Genomic DNA, 27,413 nt, shown 5'->3' with positions numbered 1-27,413 from the left:
TAAACTGGTCTATAATGGTCAAAATGGCTCTTTAGCTAGTGCATGCTAGTAGACTATCTTGGATCATCCATGAAATTGATGGAAATTGCTTTCTTGAATCAGCTAAAGACCAGATAATAACCAACTAATGACTTGTTTAGACCAGATAATGACAAGCTTGAACCAGCTAGAACCATCAACTGACCTGCTAAGGACCAGATAATAACCAATTCGGACAAACTGAGGAAAATCTTTACCTGATAAATAACCATCTTAAACCAACTAACAAATAACTCAGACCAGCTTAAACCTGGTTAGGCCAGCTAATGACAAGCTTGAACAGCTATTGACAAGCATGAACCAGTTTATGGCCAGCCTGAACCAGCTAATGACCAGCTCTGACAAGCTAAGTACCAGCTTGACTCAGCTAATTATCTGCTTGAGTTAACTAATGAGCAGATCAAACCAGCCAAGGACCAGTCTGAACAAAGTAAGGACCAGTATAGATTGAACCAGTTTATGACCAGCTCAAATCATATAATTACAGGTTGAGGCAGGTAATGACCAGATTAGACTAGCTAATTATGAGCTTAAACCAACTGATGACCAACTCAAATCAGCTCGGACCAGCTAATGACCTGCTTAGTCCAGCTAATGAAAAGCTACAACAGCTAATGGACAATGTATAAATGTATAAATAGACTGAATAGTATTCACTGTATAAATTCAATAAACATTCATTCTTATTCTACAAAAGTGATTCAGTCAAGGACAGTGAGTAATATTCTTTCTGTTGTTTGATTTACATTATTGACACAAATGGCAACAGCAGCTATATAAGGCTGCTTTAAAAGAATAGTTCACCCAAAAATAAAAATGTTGTTGTTCTTAACCTATATGAGTTTCCCCTCTGATGCTGATCACAAAAAGAATATATTTGGAACAATACTGGTAACCAAAAAAAATAAATAAATAAATTTTTTGAGTCAACAGGGACCAGAAACTTTCTGGTTATGAACATTCTTCAAAATAACTTCTATTATGTTGAGGAGAACAGGTTGGACCGGTAAACAACTATTAACTTTCTGCAACTATCTAACGATGAGTTTAAACCAGCTAGAAACCAGTTTCCATGTTCCAAGCTACCTGCTTAAAATGGATCTTACAACAAACATTTTATGTATTTGTTTCTAAAAAAAAGAAGCTTTGCTGCAGGCGAAGATTCATAACCACAGTGCTAATGTTAATTCCAAGAAAATGCTGGAACACTGGGAGACCTTTATGACAGGTCATCCACAGTTGGAAATTTAGTTTTAATCTTTTAAGTCTTCAGTAAACGAACAGAAAATGATGTTGTCTTCTTATATGTGTTATAATCCCTGAGTTGTTTGTGAAATTAAAGACAAAAACAAGGCTTAACTTCAGCCCTCATATAGTACTTGAGAGCCCAGTGTTGTCACTTGGCTCATAATGCTGGGTTCATTGAGGTGGTTAGCAAAGGACAGGAAGTCTTTTAAACGTCTCAAGCATCATGGGTATTTATAAAGTCAATAATCAGTGTAAATACAGAGAGACAGATAAAGGGGGAAGCTAAGAAATTATCAAGTGAAAGAGTGGAAACATGAAAACTCTATTAAATAAACAATCTCTCTCGCTCACTCCCTGTCTCTCTGTGTAAACTGTCATGGTATAACCGCAAACTATAAACAGAGCCAGACTGCAAAATTACAGTTCAAAACCACGATTAAACTAGCACTTGCATCCTTGCTATCACTGATCTTACTTTCCTCTACTGTGTTAGCATGGGTGCTAAATGATAGCATTTTCCTCATATAGAGCGCCTTTTGGACATTGTAAATTGGTTTCATGTGATAAATGTGTGCAGTACAGGATATTAGACAGCACAATGGAAAAAGACAGGCAAAGAAAGCAAACTAAACTTGAGAACAGCCAGTAGTGGCTTGGATTAGGAAAGTAGCTTGTTTGTAAGATTACTTACAGAATGACATTAATGATTATGGATCTCTGTGACGCTTAGCATTGGTCACAATTTAAAACGACAACATGCTGTCACCTAGTGGTTTGACGTTCAATGTACACTTCATTTGCAAACAATATATTTCATGTTATGCACAAAGGCAAAAATAGCTAAAAAGTAACAACAATTAAGTAAAAAGTAATAATATCAACAATGACAATAAAACAATTATAGTTAGTACCTAAGTATATAATAAAATTATCTTAGCAATCAAAAATGCAGTAGGCCTATGTTAGTAAACAATATATCTGCCTCTAAATATGAAGACTGAGAGCTGCTCTTTGAAGGTAGACCAGAGTGTACAGTGTGGTTGATCAGATTCACAGATTATTCCCCACGTGGGTGAGTGTGTGTATGTGAGAGAGAGAGCATGTGTTGCAAATAGATTGTACTATCTATTAGCCTATGTAACAGAGCTATCTAATTCTGTTCCTGGAGGTACAAAATCCTGCATCAATCATCAGTCAGGTGTAAACACACTTGAAAGTTTCTTGTTTTATTTTGTTTTATTTTATTTTATTTAAAGAAGCCTTGAAGATGACAATAATGATATTAAATTTAGATGAGGCTGAGTCTGGGTAGTATGATATTGTAGGCTTTATGATTGATTAGTAGCTTAAGTTTTATATTCAAATGACCTACGCCCTTCTGTACTTGCGCAATTCAGTCTGAGGGTGGCATTCTAATGTTGATTGGCAGGTAAATGTAAGTAAATGTAAACCTTAATGTTGTAGCCTATTTATTGTGTCAGAATATTGATTTAGAATGTTACGAGTTGTGGAAAAGCCACATGGATTCTCACAAAAAATGCAACTGATGAGCATGCCCTGGATAATTGACTATACATAATATTTTACTTTTTTATATAGGCTATATCCTATATTTATTATATTGTTATCAATATTAAGATAGTATTAAGTTATACTTAACAATTTGATGGTGATTTAGGCTTATTTAAGAATTTTTTTATTCAAAGAACAAAAAAACAAAAACAAAAAAAAAACGTCCAATCCAAGTTAGGGAGTGTCTCAAAAGTCTAAATATCTATAACTGTACATATTGTTATATAGATATAAAGTCATATAGCATATAGACGATTTTATTAAGTGAAGTAACCTGCAAGAACAGGGCATTGATTTTATTAATGGTTGGCCTGAAGGTGTCCTTCAAAGCAGACTAGCTGGCAGATTTTAGCTATCTTTTTAGCTCTCTTCTTGTGTGTGCTTCGAGGTGCACATGTTCATGAGTGGGACAGTTTGCTCTCGGTAGACTCTTTTGTAGCAATATACTCAGACGTTAAAAAAGGCATCAAAACATGTCATGCTCCCAAAATCCAAGTCATTTAAGATGTGTCAAGGATGTGTGAATGCAGGAGCTATAACAAAACGTTTCTATGAGTTAAATAATATAAATAATTTTTTTCAAATAATTTTTTGTTTGGTACTCCACTTACACACTCACACTATTCAATTGTATATTTTTATGCTACACATATTTTTTTTTAAATCTGAATGATTTTGTTAATCATTGTCACGCATTTTTATGATAGTCCCTTAATTTTCTCAGCGAATGTCAAATTAATGTCAATCATCAAACAAACTTTACAGGAGTTTGATATGCCATCATTTGTTGTTTCTCAGAAAGGTGAGTCACTATTTTGCTTTCTGTTTCTTTTAGCGGTATGGTTTCTTGGTCAGACTTTATTCTGGTATCATACAGTTATCTGTTATTTAAGTAAAATTGATTTTCAGTTCCTCTTAGTCTGTGGTCTGCACAGCTGTGGGATGAATTATCACATGAAGAGAGTCATGTAAAATATAACATTTTTATTAAGCAGTTTATATTAAGCAACACCATCAACTCAAAAGCAAAACAAGAAAAGTAAAATCACAAAGATAAAAATTAATAATTGTCTCTTTAACATAAATGGACAAATAGGGGATATAAATTAATAATAATATTAAGATCAACATTTAAAAATAAGGAATAAGAGCAAACTATTTGGATACTTTGGGGTGATTGTTCTGGGAAATTCAGTGATCATCTTAATATTTGATATAGTGGCCTGATACTTTTGTGAGAACACATTTGACTTGGCCATAATTGCTACTGATCTTTAGGACATGTCTTTTTTCCGCTCTGTAGCAGCAGATAAATAGAGAGAGACAGGAATAGAGAAAACAAGCGCCATGGTGGAGTGTGTGCATAGTTGTGCTCAAAATATTAAGTATGACAATACAGTCAAAGTGCTAAATTTAATTTATCATTTTTAACCAAACATTTTTTTTTTTTTTTTTTTTTTTAAGTTTATTTGGATAGGGACAGATACAATAACATAGATAAACTTTGACAGTCATCTGATGCATGTATCATAATGTTTTTAGCTAAAGCTAATTTACAACACTTGTCCCCAAGTAGGGCTTTTTGGTAAAAAAAAAAAAAAAAAAGGAAACAAACAAATATAATTTCATTCATATCAACATTAATATAATAACAGAAAAGAAAAAGGCTAAAAATGCAATACAATGGGAAGTAATACAAAAGTACTAAAAGTATACAGAAAGGACAAACTCAGAAGACTAAATATGAGAGCAACTTTGTTCCTGAATTAACCACAATTTGATTTTTTTTTTGAAGGTGGCTAATGTTGGGATGCATTTGAGATGATCTGGCAGAGCATTCCATAATTTTGCCCCTTTCACTGAAACAGCAACCTTGCCAAATGATGTTCTACGAAAAGGGATGTAACAATTGATTTTAGAAGCAAATCTGGTGCATCTAGTACTTTGCTGTCTTGTTATTATTTTGCAGAGCGGTAGTGGAGAAGCATCATTTAAGCATTTGAAGACCAGTTTAACCAGATGCAGAGAAATAAAATTAGCAAAACTTAAGATCTTATATTTACTTAGAATTTGGCAGTGATGATACCTTATTCTCTTCTTGTCTAGAACTTTCAAGGCTCGGTTGTAAAGACACTCTATGGGTTTGACTGATAACTGATGAGTTTCATCTCCTGATTTAAAAATTGGTATAACCAGAGCATTTTTCCAACCATCTGGGAATTGTCCTGATTTAATGGATATATTAACAAAATAGGTGAGAGGCTGGACCAAAATGCTGCTATATTTTTTAAGAAAAGCTGTATCTAAATTAAAAATATCTTTTGAGAAGGTGGTGTTAAGGTCCTGTATAGCTTTCAAAACAGCTGTCTCACTAACCTCCCTGAGCTGAAATGAGTTATCTTGACCTTCAAACAGGTCTACTTTTGTTAGGCCTTTATCATTACAGCATGGAAAGCTTGATGCTAGGTTGTTAACTGATTGTATAAAAAAGTTATTGAATTCATTAGCAACTTGTGCATTATCATTGATGGTGTGTTCACCCATTTTGAGTTCATATTTTGTTTGGGTGAGATTACCCTTTGGATTTAGTAGGCTGTTTATTTGTTTCCACATTAATTTGCCGTTCCCTTTAGCCTCTGTTAAAGCTTGAATATAATAATTTGATTTAGACATTCTAAGTTCTTTGACAACTTGGTTACGCAAACCTTTAAATAGTTTCAAATCAGTGTCCCTTCGGGTCTTAATAAAAGTTTTCAAGGCAAGGTCTCTCCTTTTCATCAGTTTTCGAATATTATCGTTCATCCATGGTAGCTGAAATTTCCTCTGGGATTTCTTTTGCTTTTTAATTTATTTATCTACAATACTCCCAATAAGAGACATAAGCTTATTACAGCAATCGTTTACTTTATCATATTGTTGAAGCTCATCCCAGTTAACACCCTTTAACTCTTTCTCAAATTCAGTCTGCTTTTTACGAGGTATTTCAAGTTTAAATAAGTACCGATTTTAATTTAAAAATCTACTCATTCTTTTTTTTGTCAGTTTTCTTGCAATTAAAATCATATTATGGTCAGATAGACCAGTAACCAAATTATATGTTTTTATGATTCTGTCAGGTTTGTTAGCGAAAATTAAATCTATTAGTGTTTGAGTATTCCTGGTGATACGTGTAGGGGTTTCAATCATTTGAATAAAATCATGTTTAGACGCAAGATTTTTCAGTTTTTTCCTGCAATGTTTGTCTATCCAATTTATATTAAAATCACCGAAGATGAGCACCTCATTCTTCTGCTTAAAATTTTTGAACATCGCATCCAAGTTTTCACAAAGCGTTGCAGTGCATGCCGAGGGAGGATTATATACCACTAAAATATAAAATTGCATACTTTGCGACAATATTACATTAATACATAGACATTCAGTTGACATATCAACAGTTGGATACATTTGCTTTGCGTTGAACGTGTCCTTAATATAGATCAGTACACCCCCACCCCTTCCCACAGTTCGGTCCCTTCTAAAACATGTATACCCCGGAACATCGATTATACTAGTTGGAATTTTATCATGCAGCCAAGTTTCGCTAATACATAGGAAATCGACGTTGGACTCAGACAACAATATCCTGATCTCATCTCGCTTGGGAAATAAGCTTCTGATGTTTAAATGACCTCCTAAAATACCTTTAGGCTTTGCCGTGGGATCCCAAACCACTCTGGCATGATTAACAGTCTGAAAGAATAAAGTTTGTCTCTGTTTAGTCAATGCTTGTGTTTGGAGTGATCTTACTTTGTCGGGGACAGTTCTTATTCGCCGACCAGCACTGTTAGCTGAGCGGTTCAGGGAACTCGCAAAGGCCAGCTTGTTATCCACCGTCGCGCCGGCCCCAGTCAACCCCTCTACCGCGCAGGTCGTTCTCTCCGCCGTCCCTCCAACATCGCGGAGCTGCACGTTCAGGTCCCCGCGCCAGGCTCCGTCCTCGCCGGCGAACAGAGACCGGCCATCCACGAGCACTCCAGGTAGTATGGAGCCGATCGAACCAGTGTCATTCAGGGCAAGAAACTCCACTCGCTGGCGGGGAAGGAGGCCCGCCGCGCCATCAACAGGTGCACCCACAGATGCACCCACAATGCCCGGGCCTGGATTGAGCTGCACATCTCCCGCCAGCAGTACCAGAAGGAAAAGGTATGATGCCGCATAGGATTTGTTTGCTTTAATGCAGTTGGAGTAACATTTTGTTGTGCGTAAAGTGCGCCTTGGATCAAAGATTAAAAAGGAACGGTAAATGATGAGTTGTCCATATCCGAAGTTATACAGTTGTATTTTCTGGGGGAAAAGGCTTATTTGATCATTTCTTACAAACTCTGATTGGGTTCTGGATTTTAAGAAATCAGTCTTAGAGGCAAAAAATGTGAAAAATACCGCTGTAGTGCAGATGAACAGCAGGTAGAGACTCAAGTAGGGACTAAGATGGCATTGATTGTTTGTGTGCCGTCTCTGGCGTTCAGGTTGTTTCTGATCAAAACGCGCACATATACTTTGTTTTTTGTTAGATATCAGCGGTGATTGCATCGGTGTTAAAAGCTTGACCAACCAGTATTTAAGGTGTGTGGATCTAACAAAGAGATGAGTAAGTCTGGAAGAAAGTGCAGCAAACACGGAGCCCCACCAACCATGTGTGCGCGCCATCTTTCGCGACTTCTACCAAGTCGCGGAAGTCGCGAAAGATGGCACATGTGTTACCTCGGAATCAAACCCACATCTTTTTGCACTGCTAACACAATGCTTTACCACTGAGCCACAGGAAATGTGGTTTTGTCCTTTTGTATTTAGTCAACATGTTTTCTGTGAATAACAGCATTTTGGAACTTTGCTGAGATAGCTCAACGCGCTGCAATTCAAGAAAACACATGCAAATTGAAAAAACACCAGCAAAAAAAAACAAAAAACATCTTCATCAGTTTGACAACACAAGTGCTGCAAATCCTCACAACACATGCATATAACGAAACGCGCTGCACATCATCACAACACATGCATATAACCAAACGCACTGCAAATCATCACAACACATGCATGTGTTGAACTGAAAGGTGAGGGGTTTTTTTCATGGTGTTTTTTAAATATAATATTTCAAGGTTAATGAAAATAAATTTGCAATGCTTAATTAATTGATTCTTAATTTGCATGTGTTGTGAAGTATTTGCAGCGCGTTTTGCCATATGCATGTGTTGTGATTATTTGCAGCGTGTTTCGTTATATGCATGTGTTGTGAAGATTTGCAGCGTGTTTTGTTATATGCATGTGTTGTGATGATTTGTAGTGCGTTTCGCTATATGCATATGTTGTGATGATTTGCAAACTGATGAAGATGGTTTCTTCATTTGCTGATGTTTTTTCAATTTGCATGTGTTTTCTTAAGTTGCAGCGTGGTGAGCTTTCTCTGCCACAGTATTTACCACTAAGCCACAGGAAATGTGGTTTTGTCATTTTGTATTTAGTCAACATGTTTTCTGTGAATAACAGCATTTTGGAACTTTGCTGACACTACTGTAATCAATTTGTGAATTATAGATGCATCAATAGTACAATTCTGGGTGACTAATTAGGTAAGCCAGTAATAGTTATATTTTTTGTAAATGTTCTATTATTATTTGAATAATAATAAATTATTGATTATAATAATATTGATTAATTATATGTAAACAAATATGATAATATTAGGTATTGACAAGCAAAGTTTAAAGAAAAATGCCTGCAGTTCTCATAGGGATTATGAGTTCCCACCCAGCATGCAACGTGTCAAAAGTTCAAAGTTCAAGTTCAAGTTCGTGTTTTTTTTTATTTAATACAACTTTTCTGAATAAAAGTATCAGTTTCTTTCTTTCTACTTTATTTTTGTGTAATGTGTTCTCTATCTCAGAGAAAGTAATCAGAATGCTACATTGTGGGTACAAGTCATACATGCCTTACAAACAACAACAACAACAACAAAAAATTAAGGGAGAAAATATGTGTGTGTGTGTGTGTGTGTATGTGTGTGCATAATTAGGTTCATTAGTTTTAGTTCATGGACATTAGTTTTGTTGTGTTGTAATCATTAGCGCACTTCATAAAACAAACAAAGCAAGTATTGCAAATGAATAAAACAACATACAGTATGTCATGCAGTCACCATTTTGATAGTAAATTTGATGATTTTTAATGCATTAAATGCATATGTAATATATTATAGCTTCAACAAAACATTTGCTTTGAGTTCTAACAGTGTTTTGGTTGCATTTACACAGTTTGGACAATCATACAGCCATCACCACCGTATGGTGTTTAATAATGGATCACTTTGCTAAATTGTTTTAATTGATTCAAAATTTTATTTCTTAGGGTTAATAATTAGTACACAGTACAACAATATATGAGAATAACATCACTCTGAGCTCGCATTATAATGTCATTCGGGTGTTTGAAACATTCTGCAAACTGATAAGAAATTATATTATTTTATAGTATTCTATAAAACTAGGTTATAAATATTTAATGTTGACTCCAAGGGGATTGTAAAAACAAACAAAAAAAACACCAAAGGCATCATTTATTTACCCTCATGTTGTTAGAAACTCATATGACTTCTGTTCTTTGGAACACAAAAGGAGAAATTCTGATAAATCTCTTTTGCATTCAAATTCATGGATAAGATGATGAATATGCTGAGGTCAAACTAGAATACTAGAACTAGTACAACATGAGGGTGAATAAATGTTGTGAATAAGTTAAACTGTTTATTGTTTACAGTAATATTGAGACATAAAGAGTTTCTGCAAGAGCTGTAAGTTATGAAAAACACTGCACAATAATGCACTGCAGTTTCTGATGTTGTGCAGTGTTCAGAATCAGCTGTGATACAAGACTTTGTTTATATAATTCCCTGGTTTATGTTTTTTCCAGCATTTTTCTGTATGTTGGTTTACATGACTTAGATTTGTTGGACAAAAGTTTTTCATTTATTACAAATATTTTTACATATCTTATTTTCTTTAAACCCAAAATATAATAATAAAAGATTATGCCAAACTTGTTATGATAGGATCATTTTATCACCATGGCATATTTCCATTTACTGACAAATTAAAAACATGTTCATCATAGGAAAGATTTGTTTATGCCATTTCAAGTATTAACTGTATGTATTTTAGATTAAACCAAGATATCACCATAGTGATTTGGTGAGGACATTCTCACAGGCTGTGTAACTTGGTTGCTGGCCTCTTATGTGATGCATATCTTGTTTTCTTTCTCTCTCTTCAAGAAATGGCGTGGAGGGCCCTGGCAGCGTTGTCCCTGCTACTGTGTTTTGTCTCATCTTGCTGTGACGATACTCAAGATTATTTCTTTTCTGAAACAGTCATCAACAATGTCGTTCAGGACCCTCAAACTGGCCGAATTTACGTGGGTGCCATTAATAACATCTATCAGCTAAACTATAAACTACAGCTGGAGAGCAGTGCTGTAACAGGCCCTAAGAGGGACAACCCACATTGCACTCCACCAATCACTGCACATTGCACTGATGCAAAGGATATGGACAACATCAACAAACTCCTGCTGGTTAACTCCGCCAATGGCAACTTGGTTGTTTGTGGAAGCCTTTTCAGGGGCATCTGCTCTTTGTTAAACCTCAACAGTGTCGACAAACAGGTGTACTACAGTGACACTAAAGGCGAGAAGACATACGTAGCCAGCACAGAGGAGTCGGTTGCCGTTGTGGGAGTTATTTCTTATTTAATTGAAGATAATAATAATAATGCAAACCTCAGCGTATTTCTTGTAGGGAAGGGCTATGGTAGCTCAGACAGGTCGAAACTCATTAGCACCCGTTTGCTGCAGGAGTATGGAGACATGGATGTTTTTGAGAACATGGTTGAAGCTTCCACTGTGCAAGCTAGTCCTTTTGTCCAGCGTTACCTCCACGACTTTCGTCATGCTTTCAAAGACAATGGCTATATCTATTTCTTGTTTTCACGCACTCTAGGCACCAGGAACAATAGGAAAATCACATTTATAGCACGTCTGTGTGAGAATGACCAACATTACTATTCTTACACCGAGCTCCAGCTTAACTGCTCCGTCAAAACTGAACAACAGGAGAACACATACAACAAGGTCCAAGCAGCATATCTGGCCAGACCAGGAGAAGTTTTGGCTAGGGAGATCATCCCTTCGAATCTCAACGATAAAGTTCTGTTTGCTGTGTTCAGCGCGGATGAGGATGGTGGCCATTCTGCCTTGTGCATGTACCCGCTCAGCAGCATTAATGCCAGGCTTAAGGAGGTGATTGAGTCCTGCTTCATAGGAGAAGTTCTGGAGGACGAGAAACCAAAGACCGTTTATTCACCCTACATCTCCAAGCCTGAGGCCATCTGCAAGACCAAAAGAAACGTGAGTTGTTGTGTTACTCCAATTCTGGTTCTATTTTGTGTGGGCCTTTATGACCCTTCTGAATGTGGTGTGTGTTTTCACCCAACAGAAGGAAATGGTGAAGGGATATAAGTGCGGTGCAGAGTTCCTTCCATCTCCACTAGCCAGTAAACCTGAGTACGCTCTGGCTGTTAAACCCATCTACACCCGAACTGACATGCTGACAGCTGTAGCTGTGGCAGTGGAGAATGAGCACACTGTGGCATTTTTGGGAACCTGTGGAGCAGATGTCTTAAAGGTGACAAAAAAAAGATTGTTGGTTCAAACACAAGAATGGATGCTTATGATCTACAACCACTTGAGTAGGGCACTTAACCCCAAGACTTACTTTAAAGGGGGGGTGAAATGCTATTTCATGCATACTGAGTTTTTTACACTGTTAAAGAGTTGGATTCCCATGCTAAACACGGACAAAGTTTAAAAAATTAAGTTGTACGTTTGAAGGAGTATTTTTGTTCCAAAAAAACCTCTTCCGGTTTGTCACAAGTTTCGGAAAGTTTTTTTCGAGTATGGCTCTGTGTGATGTTAAATGGAGCGGAATTTCCTTATATGGGTCCTAAGGCACTTCTGCCGGAAGAGCGCGCGCTCCCGTATAGTCACTGATCAGAGCGTGAGCATCGCGAAAAGTCACAAAAGAAGTGTGTTTTTGGTTGCCAGGGCAAGACAACCCTGCACAGATTACCAAAAGAGAAACATCATTAAGGGACCAGTGGATGGAGTTTATTTTTACAGAGCATCAACGGAGTTGTGCAAGTGTTTTTGTTTGTTCCCTGCATTTCGAAGATGCTTGTTTTACAAACAAGGCCCAGTTTGACGCCGGGTTTGCACATCGTTTATTTCTTAAGGATAATGCAGTCCCAACGAAAAAGGGTCACGATCGTGTGTTGGAACCGCATGCGGTGAGTAAAACTGCTTCAAATATCTCTGTGTTGTTAACTTAGCTATCAGCGCGTAAGTACATCAGGTAAACAACATGCGATGTTGTCATCAAACTGCACTTTCCACATGTACAGCTTAAAAAAAAATAAAATAAAAATAAAAATAAGACGACATAAAGTGGAACTTAGTCATTTTCCAAAACCGCTATGCAAATATATACAGTTTCAGTACATACCACATAGAGACGCCTTTGCTGATGCTGCTCTTGTTAAATTTCAGCCTCTGGATCTGTGTCACAGCTTCCAAACGCTCTCAACGCAAAAGCCTACTGGCGCTCGTGATTCTTTAGCTCCGCCCACACGTCACGCCTCTAGGCGCTCGTGTTTTTCCGGGAAAAATCGGTATAGACTATCTTTCTCTTATAAATATAATAAAAATAAAGACTTTTTGGAGTTATGAAGGATGCAGTACTACTCTATAGGTACTCAAGATTAACAGGATATTGAGTGAAAATGAGCATTTCACCCCCCCTTTAACTTAATGTTCATGTAATAGAGTGTATATTTGAAGAGTTTAGATGCAAAAGCCTCTTAGTGCCGTTTGAAATTTTCTTCTAAAATAAGCATTTTTCTCCTGCTCCTATGTTTACCCTTACGAAAGGAAAATATATTTACCGATATATTTCTTAAAATATATTGTGATATATTGTAATATATTATTTTCCCTTTTTATTTTCTAATATTTTATATATTTGAATACATTTAATAATATATTGATGATACATATATTATATAATATATTGCAAAATATACAAATGATTGCCGCTTTCAATATATTGCAATATATTGGAAAAAAATAATATATATAAGAATATATGCCTTATATATTACATGATATTTTCCAATATACTGCAATATATTTTTGCTTCATAAGGGTATGTCAGTTATTATATTAATATTAATTAATGGCAAGAAAATAACCTATTAATTGACATAAAAGTCAATTACTGAACCTAAACATAGGAGACTGAGAAAAATGATCATTTTAGCAGAAGACATTGGCATCTGAACTCTTCATTTGTAAATCACTTATAAAATAAAATATGACAGATGTGTGCTACACTGCTTATAAAGGCTTGTAATTTTGTACTTTCAGGTGCATCTTGACCCTAGCCACCCTGACCTTTATAACAAGATTCCAGGGGAACGCACAGATGGTGGGGTGAACAAAAACCTCTTTTTTAATTCAGCTTTGGATCATTTGTACATCACCACTGGGAGAAAGGTTTGTTTACGAACATGTCTATAACATACAGATCAGGGGCCTGTACCATGAAGCCTGATTAGCTGGCTATTCAGGTAAGTTTCAGTTTCAGTTTAATTTGCACCAGTCCTGGGTTTTAGGTACCATAAAAGCGGCTTGGCTTTTAGCTGCATTCATTGTCATAATAACTTATGATCCACATCTAACCTGCCCAGGGCAGGTTATGTTCTGAAACTAGACCAATCAGATGTTAACAAAGTGACACGTCTGGTGCAAAAAAGTTACTCCCCAGTTTCTCTTCATCCAAATTAAATAATAATTACTGAGAATTATTTTATATGATTTATATAATTGTTATGATTTAAGTTATTATTAATAAATTACAAGCAATTTTAGTTTAACAATTATTATAAAGCATTTATTTTAAATGAATATATTAATATATGCAGATCTTATTTAATATTACTAAGCTGTAGAATCAATAGATTATGATCTAATAATCACTATGCGACCTTACATGTTCGAGTGTCTATCTCTATTTATTTATTCATTCATTTATCAACTATATAAACTTACTTTCAAATTTCACTTGTGACTGCACTGATGCAGCAAGATATTTTCATTTATTTGTCCTCTTTCATGGACAAGTACCTTTCTCAGTGTAAATGCATTTCAATTTCTCATATTCTTCGATCTTTTAACCTTTAGAAAGAGTTTTGGATGTAGCTGGCTTTCACACTTGCTCTGTGTTGCAAGGCATGTGATTGGCTGTTTGCCTCTGATGTCACACATTAATGGGAATGCACCTCACAAAACCAGGATAGAAGTGTGAGTTACAGTTGATGGCTGTATGTGAGTTTTGAGGGAAGTTGATAATCAGCATCATGTTATCAACTAAGTGGTTTGGTTTTATCTTCTCTAAGCTAATCTTGTAACTCTGAATTTGTTTAGCTACCATCATGGTACAGGCTTCATGTTGAATAAGCAGAGATCATTCACTTTTTGAGCAATGCATGCTTGCCAAGCTAGAAGGAATACAGATGTCTTGAAATATAACACATCTCTGTTATATGCCTAGGCTCTGTAATCTGCCACAAAAATGTAACAACAGGCTGTCATAATCTTTTTGTGCTCTAATCTTAACACATTTAACCTAATTATTTATTTTTCTTGGGTTAGGTGAAGTCGAGTCTGGACTAAACTATAAACATTTCAAATTACTTCAACTTGGTCAGAAGACTTCTTTGTGTTGTGTTCTTATTCAAAGTTTTAAAACATAATAAAAAAAATTAAGGCCTTGTTAGGCAGTTTTTATAATCAATTGCGTCAATTAGGTTAAACTTATTTTTATAATAAACAAAAATCCAAAGGCAAATAATACTCAATCACTGAAGTATAAAATATATAAAATATACTTCCATTGTCCTGGAGGACTCCGGCTTTGCGGATTAGACAGAGCCTTTTTGTTACCCAGGGTCTGTCACGGTTGGTAAACCATGATTTCTGTGTTTTGCACTTTGTGGGTGAAGTCTGTGTGTTACACGTCTGCACTGATTAGTTTGTGGGCGTCTCCGTTAATTCTCATCAGCAACAGCTGTCATTCATTACTCATCCCTATATAGTGGCTTGTCTAGCGTCTTGTGTTCGTGAGAGCGTTGTTTCATGATTGTGACCTATGCTTTACTTTCTTGTGTGTTTCTGCGTTGGATGTCCGTGTCTCCCTGGAACAACACCACTTACCTTCGGCTCGCTTCCCCGCAGTTCCTGTGTCACCCTCTCCTGCTTCCAACTCACCTCCGCTTTCCGGATTCGTCACTCATCACCACCATCTTGGACTGTGCATTCCTCCCAGCGTTATTTGTGTCTCAGTATTGTCTTGTATCATTGTCTTCATTAAATTACATTAACCTCGCACTTGCTTCCTGCCACTCCTTCACCCAGTCGTTACAGAACGCTCTCACCCAACATGGAAGCAGCAGGCACCACTTCACTGTCTGAATTATTTCATCACAGCATCAAGCGTATGGATCAGCAGCAGGAAAGCATTGTGAACACCGGACGTGTGATCCAAGCGCTAGTGACACAGGTGTCCAAGCTCACCCAGCAGATTCATCAACTAACCTCTCCCACTGTGCCCACCGCACCACCTGCGCCGCCCGTCTCCCGGGAGACCTCCCAGGACCACTTCCATCCAGAGCCGCGACTTCCGGCGCCAGAGAGTTACTCCGGTGAGCCAAACTTTTGGAAGACTTTCCTTAACATATGTTCCATGCATTTTGCATTGCAGCCCCGCACCTTCAGTCCAAGGTTGCATTTGCTCTTACCCTACTCTCTGGCAGGTCCGCCTTATAGGGGACGGCAGTGTGGGAGAATCAACATCCATGTTGCACCTCATTCCACGCCCTTTCCGAAGAGATGAAACAGGTGTTCGATCAAGCCGTGGCCGGCAGGGAGGCCGCTCACCAGCTCTCGGACATCAAACAAGGAAAATCATCGGTGGCGGACTATTCCATTCAGTTCCGCACCCTGGTGGCCGCGTGCAAGTGGAACGAGGCGGCGCAGTGGGATTGATTCCTGCATGGGCTGGCCAACTGTGTTCAGAAGATCTACCTCCTCGAGCTGCCCCCAATGCTCAATGGCCTAATTGACCTGGCACTCCGGGTGGACGCTTGGATTAACCGCCTGGGTAGACAAGTCAGTCCTACATGCCATTACGTCTCTCCGGAAAGGGGACGCTCGAGTCGAGAGAACATGGTCAGTCCCGTCTACGATCTCAAACCCATGCAGGTGGGTAGAGCTCGGCTTTCCCGGAGGGAGAGAGAGTGGCGGAGGTCCCAAGGACTATGCTTATATTGCGGTGGCTCGGAGCATTCCAGCCATTCATGCCCGGTAAAAGAGCCAGCCCGGTAGTAAGATTGAGGCTACTATCGGGTGGGATCTCTGCCGGGAAGTATTCAACCACATCGTCGACTCTCCTTCCGGTGAAACTGCGGTGGGAGAACCACACTCACGACTGTCACGCCCTTCTGGACTCTGGGCCTGAAGGTAATTTCATTGACTCTCTCCTTGCACATCACTTGAACCTTCCTGTCCTTCCTGTGTCTCATCCCATCCAGGTCACCACACTCAATGGCCAGGAACTGCCACACGTCACCCGCTACTCTGAACCCATAACTCTGCTCACCTCAGGCAATCACAGTGACACCATATCCTTTTACCTCATGGACTCCCCTGTAGCTCCCATTGTTTTAGGTCACCCCTGGTTAATCAAACATAATCCATGAGTGGATTGGGGTTCCAACACAGTCACCTTGTGGAGTGAGAGTTGTCATGAGTCTTGTCTGGTTTCTGCTTGTCCTGTTGTGTCTGTTTCTGTCTTTCAGAAAGAGACCATGGTGTTATCAAACGTGCCCGCAGAGTACTTGGACCTAAAGGAGGTGTTCAGTAAGTCCCGTGCTGCCTCTCTTCCTCCGCATCGTCCCTATAGATTTAGTGCCAGGTAAGTCTCCGCCTAAAGGCAAGCTTTACTCTCTTTCTATTCCGGAGAGGGGGCGGCCATGGAGATATAATTTCTGATTCTTTGGCATCGAGGTTCATCCGCCCTTCCTCTTCTCCAGCGGGGGTGGGATTCTTTTTTGTGGGTAAGAAGGATGGTTCTCTGTGACCTTGTATTGACTACTGAGAGCTAAACAACATCACGATAAAGAACAACTATCCGTTACCGTTGATGTCTTCAGCTTTCGAGAGGTTACAGGGAGCATCCGTATTCACAAAATTGGATTTACGTAACGCTTATCATTTGGTCCGCATCAGGAAGGGGGATGAATGGAAAACCGCCTTTAACACCCCTAGAGGGCACTTTGAATATTTGGTGATGCCATTCGGGCTCTCCAACTCGCCAGGGGTTTTCCAAGCACTCGTTAATGACGTGTTGAGAGACATGGTAGATCAGTTTATATATGTTTACCTGGATGACATGCTGATTTTTTCTTCATCTCTCCAGGAACATGTTCAACACGTCAGACGAGTGCTCCAGAGATTACTCGAGAATGGGCTTTTTGTCAAGGCAGAGAAATGCGTATTCCGTGAACAGTCTGTCCCCTTCCTAGGGTATATCATCTCGTCCGAGGGAATACGTATGGATTCTGACAAAGTTAAGGCTGTGATAGACTGGCCATCTACAGATTCCCATAAGGCCCTACAGCGGTTTCTGGGGTTCACCAATTTTTATCGACGTTTCATTCATAATTTCAGCCAACTAGTCTCACCTCTGACGGCCTTGACCTCCCCCAGTACTCCGTTCAGGTGGTCGGATGCAGCCAAGACTGCATTTACCAACCTCAAGAGTCACTTCGTTTCAGCTCCCATCCTTGTAGCCCCTGATCCCACACGGCAGTTCGTGGTGGAGGTCGATGCATCAGAGGTGGGGGTAGGAGCAGTTCTTTCCCAACGTACTGCCTCGGACGATAAGATGCATCCCTGAGCGTTTTTCTCATCGTTTATCTCCTGCTGAACGCAATTATGCCATTGGTAACAGAGAATTGTTGGCCATCAAATTAGCTTTAGAGGAGTGGCGTCACTGGTTGGAAGGGTCAGGGGTACCTTTCATTGTTTGGACCGATCACAAAAATTTAGAGTACATTAGAACTGCTAAAGACTCAATTCCTGGCAGGCTCGGTGGGCACTTTTTTCGGTCGTTTTGATTTTACTCGTACCGCTCGGGTTCCAAAAATGTCAAACCCCATTCTTTGTCACGTCTTTTTGATTCTTCCGCAAGCCCAGTGACTCCCGAGTATATTTTACCTGAGAAAATAGTCATCTCAGCACTCGTATGGGAGGTCGAAATGAAGGTCAAGACGGCCTTAGAATGGGTAACGCCTCCGCCCGGTTGCCCACCGAATCGTTTATTTGTGCCGGAGGAGTTACGGTCCAAAGTTATTCATGGGGTCACTGCTCTAAAGTTGCTTGTCATCCAGGGATAAGCCGAACCAAGGGGTTAGTAAAACAACGATTCTGGTGGCCACTCATGGCTCATGACGTTGATTTTGTTTTGGCTTGCTCAGTTTGCGCCAGTGGTAAGTCGTCTAACCGGCCTCCTGATGGGCTTCTTCAACCGCTGTCTGTCCCTTCGAGACCCTGGTCACATATCGCACTAGATTTTGTTACCGCCCTCCCGCCCTCTAATGGCCAAGGAGACAGCGGTCACTGTCCTAGATCACGTCTTTCGGTTACATGGCCTCCCGGTAGACGTGGTTTCTGACAGTGGATCCTAATTCATATCCAAATTTTGGAAGGAATTTTGTAAATTGCTAGGAGCGACGGTTCGTCTGTCTTTGGGTTATCATCCCCAGAGTAACGGGCAGTCTGAGTGAGCCATCCAAGATTTAGAGAGAACATTGCAATGTTTGGTCTGCAAGAATCCTTCTTTCTGGAGCCAACAACTCTCTATGGTGGAGTACGCTCACAATTCGTTACCAGTGTCAGCCACGGGCCTCTCTCCGTTTCAGTGCAGCTTAGGTTACCAGCCACCAGCTTTTCCTAGTCTGGATTCTAAAGTCGCGGTCCCCTCCGCTCCCGCCTTTGTCCAGAGGTGCCACCACACCTGGACCAGAGCCCGCGAGACTCTGCTCCGGATGAGGGAGCGCACTAAGGCCAAGGCCGATCGCCATCGGTCAAAGCCTCCCGTTTACATCGTGAGTCAAAAAGTGTGGCTTTCTACTAACAATATTCCTCTCTGTTCCGTTTCTAACAAATTAGCTCCCAAATTCATTGGCCCGTTTACTCTCACCAAGACCATTAGTCCGGTGACAGTCCGCCTCAATCTACCTCCAGCGTACAGGAGAATACATCCCGCCTTCCATGTGTCCAAAATGAAACCCGTGTTTTATTCACGTATTAATCCGCCTACCCCGGTTCCCCCGCCGCCACATCTCGTAGATGGTGAACCGACTTATAGGGTTAATCATATTCTGGACTCGAGACGGAGGGGACGAGGATTCCAGTACTTGGTGGACTGGGAAGGTTATGGTCCAGAGTAGAGGAGTTGGGTACCTGCTAGGGACATACTGGATCACTCCCTTATTGATGATTACAATCAGCAGGTAGGCCCTTCTGGGAACTCCAGGAGGCATTTTTAGAGGTGGGGGGGGGGGGGGGGTACTGTCACGGTTGGTAAACCGTGATCTCTGGGTTTTGCACTTTGTGGGTGAAGTCTGTGTGTTACGCGTCAGCACTGATTAGTTTGTGGGCATCTCCGTTGATTGTCATCAGCAACAGCTGTCACTCATTACTCATCCCTATATAGTGGCTTGTCTAGCGTCTTGTGTTTGAGAGAGTGTTGTTTCATGTTTGTGACATATGCTTTGCTTTCTTGTGTGTTTCTGCGTTGGATGTCCGTGTCTCCCCGGAACCCCGTCCACTCTACGCAACCCACCACCAAGCAACACCACTTACCTTCGGCTTGCTTCCCCGCAGTTCCTGTGTCACCCTCTCCTGCTGCCAACTCACCTCCACCTTCCGGGTTCGTCACTCATCACCACCATCTTGGACTGTGCATTTCTCCCAGCATTATTTGTGTCTCAGTATTGTCTTGTATCATTGTCTTCATTAAATTACATTAAAGGGGGGGTGAAATGCTCCTTTTCACTCAATCTCCTGTTAATCTTGAGTACCTATAGAGTAGTACTGCATCCTTCATATCTCCAAAAAGTCTTTAGTTATATTAAATTTATAAGAGAAAGATAGTCTGTACCGTTTTTTTTTTTCGGAAAAACACGAGCGGCTGGAGGCGTGACGTGTGGGCAGAGCTAAAGAATCACGAGCGCGCGTAAGCTTTTGCGTTCTGATCGTCTAAAAGCTGTGACATTACAGTGAGGAAAAAACCATCATCCAAAACAAACCATGGCTAACAGTCAGATTTAGCCGTATATTTATGATCCAGAATGAGAATCAGATCCCTAGGCTGAAATTGAACAAGAGCAGCAGCAGCAACGACTACAGCAGGACGTCTCTATGTGGTATGTATTGAAACTCTGTAAACTTGCTTAACGGTTTTGGAAAATGACTAAGTTCCACTTTATGTCGTCCTTTTTTTTTTCTTTAAAGGTGTACATGTGGGAAGTGCACTTTGATGCCAACATCGCATGTTGTTTACTTGATGTGCTTACGCGCCGATAGTTAAGTTAACAACACAGAGATATTTGAAGCAGTTTTACTCACCGCCTCCATCCACTGGTCCCTTAATGCTGTTTTTTTTGGTAATCTGTGCAGGGTTGTCTTGCCCTGGCAACCAAAAACACACTTCTTTTGTGACATTTCGCTCTCTCGCTCTGGTCAGTGAATGTCTCTGCTCTGCTCTACGGGCTGGCGCACGCTCTTCCGGGAGAAGTGCCCTTAGGACCCATATAAGGAAATTCCGCTCCATCTAACGTCACACAGACCCATACTCGAAAAAAACTTTCCGAAACTTGTTGAAACCTTGTGACAAACCGGAAGGAGTATTTTTGGAACAAAAATACTCCTTCAAACGTACAACTTAATTTTTGAAACTTTGTCCATGTTTAGCATGGGAATCCAACTCTTTAACAGTGTAAAAAACTCAGTATGCATGAAATAGCATTTCACCCCCCCTTTAACCTCGCACTTGCTTCCTGCCACTCCTTCACCCAGTCGTTACAGGGTCCCATGCTTTGGGAGTGTTGCCATTGAAAGATGACCATGATGGATGCCTCCCTCATGGGCTGTGACACAGTCTTAGATGGCAATCCAGCTTGTGGCCTCTGGCCCCTCAGGGCACATAAATTATCTGGAAATGAGGGCTATATTTATAGCGTTGATATTATTTTCTTATTTGGAAGTCAATATGACTTCATTACTTCTCAAGGAACCAGGTTACATAGTAACTTGAGACATTTTATTATCTTGATTGTCCTGCTTCTCTTTTGTTTAGATCACCAAGGTCCCAGTGCAGGCCTGTGAACAGAAGAATAACTGTCAATCATGCATCTCCCAACGGGACCCATATTGCGGCTGGTGTGTGTTGGAGGGCCGGTAAGTCTTTTAGATTCACTTTATTACCAAATGCACAACTTGATTTGATAATTCTTGCCTGGTGAAGGATGGGGCAATGACCCACTATGGCTCCTTCCATCCCTAATAATCTATTTTTAGAACAGGAAATTGTTTACAAATCCCATTGTAATAAATACCTGTGTGCAGTCCAGTTAAAGTGAATGCAGTATGGCTCATTACCTGTGTTTATCCTGCAGTTGTACTAGGAAAAAGGATTGTGAAAGAGGAGAAGGAAACCTCGCCTGGTTGTGGAGTCCAAAACAAACATGTGTAACTATTCAGTCCTTCGAGCCCCCCAACATCAGCTGGAAGAAAACATATAATTCACAGGTACTTAAGCATAACATGAACATGTACATAATCACACACTCTGCCATTATTTCAAGCCCCAACCTGTTAAGGATTGACTCAGGATTTATATTTACTGGCTGTAATGGATCCAGTCTGTGAGTCTAATCCTTTTTTTTCAAGAGCTGACATAATAAAAAACCAAACAAGGAATCTGAAACTATCATACTATATCATAATATCATAACACTTTTCATACATCTCTAGTCTGTCTCCAGTGGTCATGGAATTTTAACATTTTGATTTCCAGAACTGTAAAAGTTACGGAAATCAATAAAATGGTTAAAAAAAAAAGTGATTGAAAAAAGTAAATAATATTTATAATCATCATCAAGTTTTAAGTGTTTTATTTATTTACTTTCCACATGTTTACCTCTAAATATTCAGTATTTAAAATTCCTCATCCAATATCCCCAAAAATCCAGAAAACATATATATTTAACATAAGGTTTGAAAACTGGTATTTTATATTTTATTTTCCTCTAAATCCTTATTTTCTGGTTTACACTTGCAGGTGATGATTGACATCCCCTCCCTCCCCAGTATCAGCAATCCTGCTAGATTTACATGTGTATTTGGTGACTATTGTAGTCAGGCAACGATGGAAAATACACGGTTCATCTGTGATCTCCCGCTCTCTGAATACATACCGCCCATACCTGAGACACAAGGTAAGAGCATCCTGCTTGCCTACTGTGAAGCCTTCCTCTCGCTGCCTCCTTTCCCCTTTGAACAAACGGATTGTCTTTGTATCACAGAATGCCTAAAAATGACATCAAACATGAATGCTTTTTCATTAATTTCTTCATTTTTGGAGACTGATCAGATCCAACAATAACACTGAAGCAGTAGCAAATATATTCTGCAATATATTCCAACAATAGCAGATACGTTCTGAAGTATGAATGTGTGTAGATTTTGTGGCAGTGCCAGTGATGATCATGATGAATGAACGATTTGAATTGGCATTTGGTGCATTTGAGTTCTACAACTGTGCAGACGTGGTGAAGAGATCGGAAAATAAACTGTGAGTATAAGGCAATGTTTAAGAAATGTGTCTTCCATTAGTATTTTTTTAGATTAGTCTTTTGACTGGGTGGTTGTGTGCCCTGCAGATGCATTGCATGTGTGACCAGTAAGTGGGGCTGCCAGTGGAACATTCAGGATTACACATGCAGTGATAGAGATGACACAGTCAAGGGTGATAATATCATTCAACACAAGGAGGTGAGTTATGTTAGGAAGAGTGCATGCATATGTAAATTAATATGGCTGTTTGTGCTTTAATATATCTTGAGCAATCATCTTTTGGTGACAAAAAAAGGACTAATATCAGTTTTATAAAAAAAAATATATATATATATATATATTCTTGCAGGATGATAGGTGTCCAGAGTTTGAGATCCCAGAACCTCTTCTTATTCCTGTTGGAATTAAAACCCCCATCCAATTTCAGGGCAAAAATCTGGATAAATATTTGGTAAAGTACATGCATTACTTATTATTGTACACTCTGTGGTTGTTACACCTAGTATAATAGTTTTTAAAATGTATTCAGGTAATATCCTGGAGTATATAGTATGTAAATATTTGATTTTTAAAGATATGTAATGGCTAATGTACAGTAGTTTGGACAAAAAAAAGCTGATTGGGATGGCATTTTATCTTCTTTAAGGGGGTTATTTTGGTATAATGACCACCTGGCTGTGTGTTATCTGGATTTTTACACTGATTCTTATTAATTACTGTACATAAATTAAAGGTGCCATATGCAAAAATTGAGGTAAAAATATCCATAACATGACCTACACGCATCAAAAGAATGAGAAGAAATAAGGGCGATGATGTCATTAAAAAAATGTCAAGTTATAGTGCTGCAGAGATATCAACCTTAATTAGCATTAGCATTACTAGCCCCGGCCCGACAGGTGTCGTAATACCAATTTCGGCCATGGGAGGCGGTATGCGGGCAACATAACCACCAGCCAACCTGCAATACATGAATAACTCGCACGGCTTGTGGGTGTACCTGAACCTGATGTCAATCATGTGGAAAGTACAGCCCAGTACTTCATTTCAGTTCAGGGAAGAGAGAGGAAGGATGGCTCAAGCCCTTGGCAAGAGACCACCACCCGCTACAGGGAAACAACCGCGCTCGGAATCAAATATCAAATCCGATAAGAAAAGGAGCCGAACCAGAGTAAACATCGGCACTGCTTTTAATCGCTGGAGACAACTGATGGACCTGAAAGAAATGAGGTTCGACTCCGAACTTGCAACATTTCTTTTGGATTGGTAAGTTAGATGCTGTTAGTATTTAGCTAGAAGTTTGTTTTATATGTTTGTGTATTTGTTTTCGGGAAGTTATAACATAGAAATGTATTGAAGGCTTTTCGATAAACGTGCTAATGTTAGCGATGGCTAACCGTAGCTGCGTTTGATAATTAGCTAGCTATAACTTAACGTTACCCATTTTATTATATCATAACTAACCTGCTCTGTCTAGTCTGTTGGTCTCCGTGTCCTCTTTGCTTCGTGGTTTTTCTGTGCATGAAAAAATTGATGTGTGGCGTGAAAGCGTGTGAAAAGAGTCAATTGCGTGTGTCACACGGTGAATGCTTGAGAGTTGGCAGCTCTGGTTACGTTGGTTGGCGCTAGCTTGATGTTGACAGAATGCTGTCTGTCAAATTAATTTAATTCAAATAATGTGTATATACAACTCAAAATGTAATATGAACAAAACGAAAAGGAACATATTGACTGGTAAAGGTGAAGGGGAGTAGCTTGAAGATGTCATGTTTCAAAATCACTTGACATCACCCAACGTTCCTCTGGAGGCAAAACGTCCTCTTAGGCTTCGGCTATGGCTGTAGTGTTGTTGTGAAGGTAGGGGCGGAGCATAGAGACTATGCCGTTTCTCGTTTGTTACTCTAGAGTAGACCAATTCACTTTGAGGCATACTGCCCCCATCTGGTATTTAATGTGGAGTATGACTTGATTTTTTTTGCCAAACATTACAGATGGCACCTTTAAGGTATGGTATTGAATTATTTAAGTTAAAATGGTTTTACGGTCCATAAATTATTGCAATATATTCATATGAATTTATTTTTCACAGGTGTTTTACACATATTCAATATACACATTGCATTGAGAGGTGTTTTAGTAATTGTCTTTAACCTTAACAGATGTCCAGTTAAATTATGTGTTATTTATTTGACCTTTGTCCCTAATAACAAACATAGTTGTGCTAGTATAATGTCTTTTCACGCTTAATATATTTCTAGCAACAACTAGATATTGTATCACATAACCATTTAACAATCAGAATCAAATATTTAGGAGAAAAATCAAGATGCTGAAGTACAAACCCGATTCCAAAAAAGTTGGGACACTGTACAAATTGTGAATTTCAAATTTCAATATTTCAACATAGATGACATATCAAATGTTTAAACTGAGAAAATGTATAATTTTTAGGGAAAAATAAGTTGATTTTAAATTTAATGGCATTAACACATCTAAAAAAAAATTGGGACAAGGCCATGGTTACCACTGTGTGGCATCCCCTCTTCTTTTTATAACAGTCTGCAAACATCTGGGGACTGAGAAGACAAGTTGCTCAAGTTTAGGAATAGGAATGTTATCCCATTCTTGTCTAAAGGCGGGCGTACACGGTGCGAATTCAGATGGTCGGAAGATCGTATGTCCACGCACACGGCACGAGTGAGTTTATCTGAAAATCGTACGGACGAGATGATATACGACACGATTTTACAACCTGCGAATGCCAGAAGCAATCGCACGAAGTTGATAGACGCGTTCGACTTGAAGCACCCAGTGTTGCCAACTTCTTTCAATGGAAAGTAGCTAAACCCTGCCTGAAAAGTCGCTAAATGTCGCTAGATGACGTCATATGCTAATTAGCATATTCATGGCGTAGGTGCGTCATATTATCTCGCCCTTTCTGTGCTCATGTACTGCATTTTAATGCTGCAACAATTCTCAATAAAACGTTTTTTATTATTATATTTTAATGTTTCTGTTGTCAGACAACGGAATTAATATTATAATGACTGAAACGCGGTCCATTAAGACTACACACCAGCTCTCAAAGATGTTAATCTGTGCACTAAAATCATAGTCCAGACTAGTCTAATGAAATCACATACACATAAGATTAAGACAATGGTTGTGCTGTGATTTCGGCTATGCCTATACTTGTATCTAAAATAGAGTTAGAAGCAACAGAATATCTTTTTTTTAACTAAAAGTGCTGCTTCTCTCTGCTCGCTGAACAGGGCAGATAGAGATGCGTGTGCGCGCGCTGCCTAGGGGGGAGAGAGAGAGAGCTTGTGCTCGTTCGGCAGTACTGGAAAGTCTCAGAGAATAAAAAAGGTCTCTCAAAAAAAAAAGTCGCTAGATTTGTCGCTAGTCGCTTTTTTGGAAAATAGTCGCTATGGGGGTCTGAAAAGTTGCTAAATCTAGCGACAAATCCGCTAAGTTGGCAACACTGGAAGCACCGCTGCACGCACAGAAGGATCACTGTATGACATTAAAGTACCAGTACGGTTTTCCGGTCTTGACCCTTATGCACATAGATTGTTCCAGATTCTCTGAAACTTTGGATTATATTATGCACTGTAGATGATGATAACTTCAAACTCTTTTACATTTTTCTCTGAGAAACTACTTTGTGATATTGTTTCACTATTTTTCGCTGCAGCATTGGGGTAATAGGTGATCCTCTGCCCATCTTGACTTCTGAGAGACACTGCCACACTGAGAGGCTGTTTTTATACCCAATCATGTTGCCAATTGACCTAATAAGTTGTAAATTGGTCCTCCAGCTGTTCCTTATACAGTATGTACATTTAACTTTTCCGGCCTCTTACTGCTACCTGTCCCAACTTTTTTGGAATGTTTAGCTCTCATGAAATCCAAAATGAGCCAATATTTGGCATGACATTTCAAAATGTCTCACTTTCAACATTTGATATGTTATATATAAGTTTATGAGATTTGTAAATTATTCCATTCCTTTTTTTTGTTCACAGTTTGTAGTGTCCCAACTTTTTTAGAATCAACTTTGTAAATATTTACCCAATATCTCCGTGAGGCTATTTGTCAGCATGATTTTTTTTTATAGTAAAATACCTGTTTTTAGAGTCTACATAAGCAGCAATACTCTTTCTTCATGTTTCTTAGGGCAGTATCTTTCAGATCGGCACTGAGCTCATGAAACAGGTTGGCGAGGTGACTGAAGTGGCTGATGGGTCAAAGTACAGATTTGAGGGATATGAGGTCAGTACACTCAACTCGTATTCCTCCTTCTATTATGTCTCCCTCACTTTCTGCTTCTTCTCTGTTCACACATCGATTTGTTCCTGGAGTTTGAGCAGCAGCCAATATGGCATTCCCAGCTATTGAGCTGCACGTGTGTAGGGCTCAGTCCTGTGTGTGCATAACAAACACACAGTGATCAGGTTCACAAAGACATCATGTTGGCAAGGGGAGAA

General features: G+C 39.3%; 1 protein-coding gene across 1 annotated transcript in view; it reads left to right on the top strand.

Annotated features, from left to right (window-relative positions):
- Window positions 1-3,596: 3,596 nt before the first annotated feature.
- The window catches only part of LOC113063919 (plexin-B2-like), a 139,594-nt gene continuing 115,777 nt past the window's right edge, over window positions 3,597-27,413 (top strand). The window contains exon 1 of the mRNA XM_026234354.1: window positions 3,597-3,661. Coding sequence (XP_026090139.1) covers window positions 3,598-3,661 — 64 coding nt within the window. The 5' untranslated portion in view covers window position 3,597. The remainder of the gene's footprint in view (window positions 3,662-27,413) is intronic.

This window comes from Carassius auratus, chromosome 4 (genome assembly GCF_003368295.1).
Source record: "Carassius auratus strain Wakin chromosome 4, ASM336829v1, whole genome shotgun sequence".
Classification (NCBI taxonomy): Eukaryota; Metazoa; Chordata; class Actinopteri; order Cypriniformes; family Cyprinidae; genus Carassius; species Carassius auratus.
The sequence above is the reverse complement of the archived record's forward strand: the minus strand, read 5'-3'. Positions and strand labels throughout refer to the sequence as shown.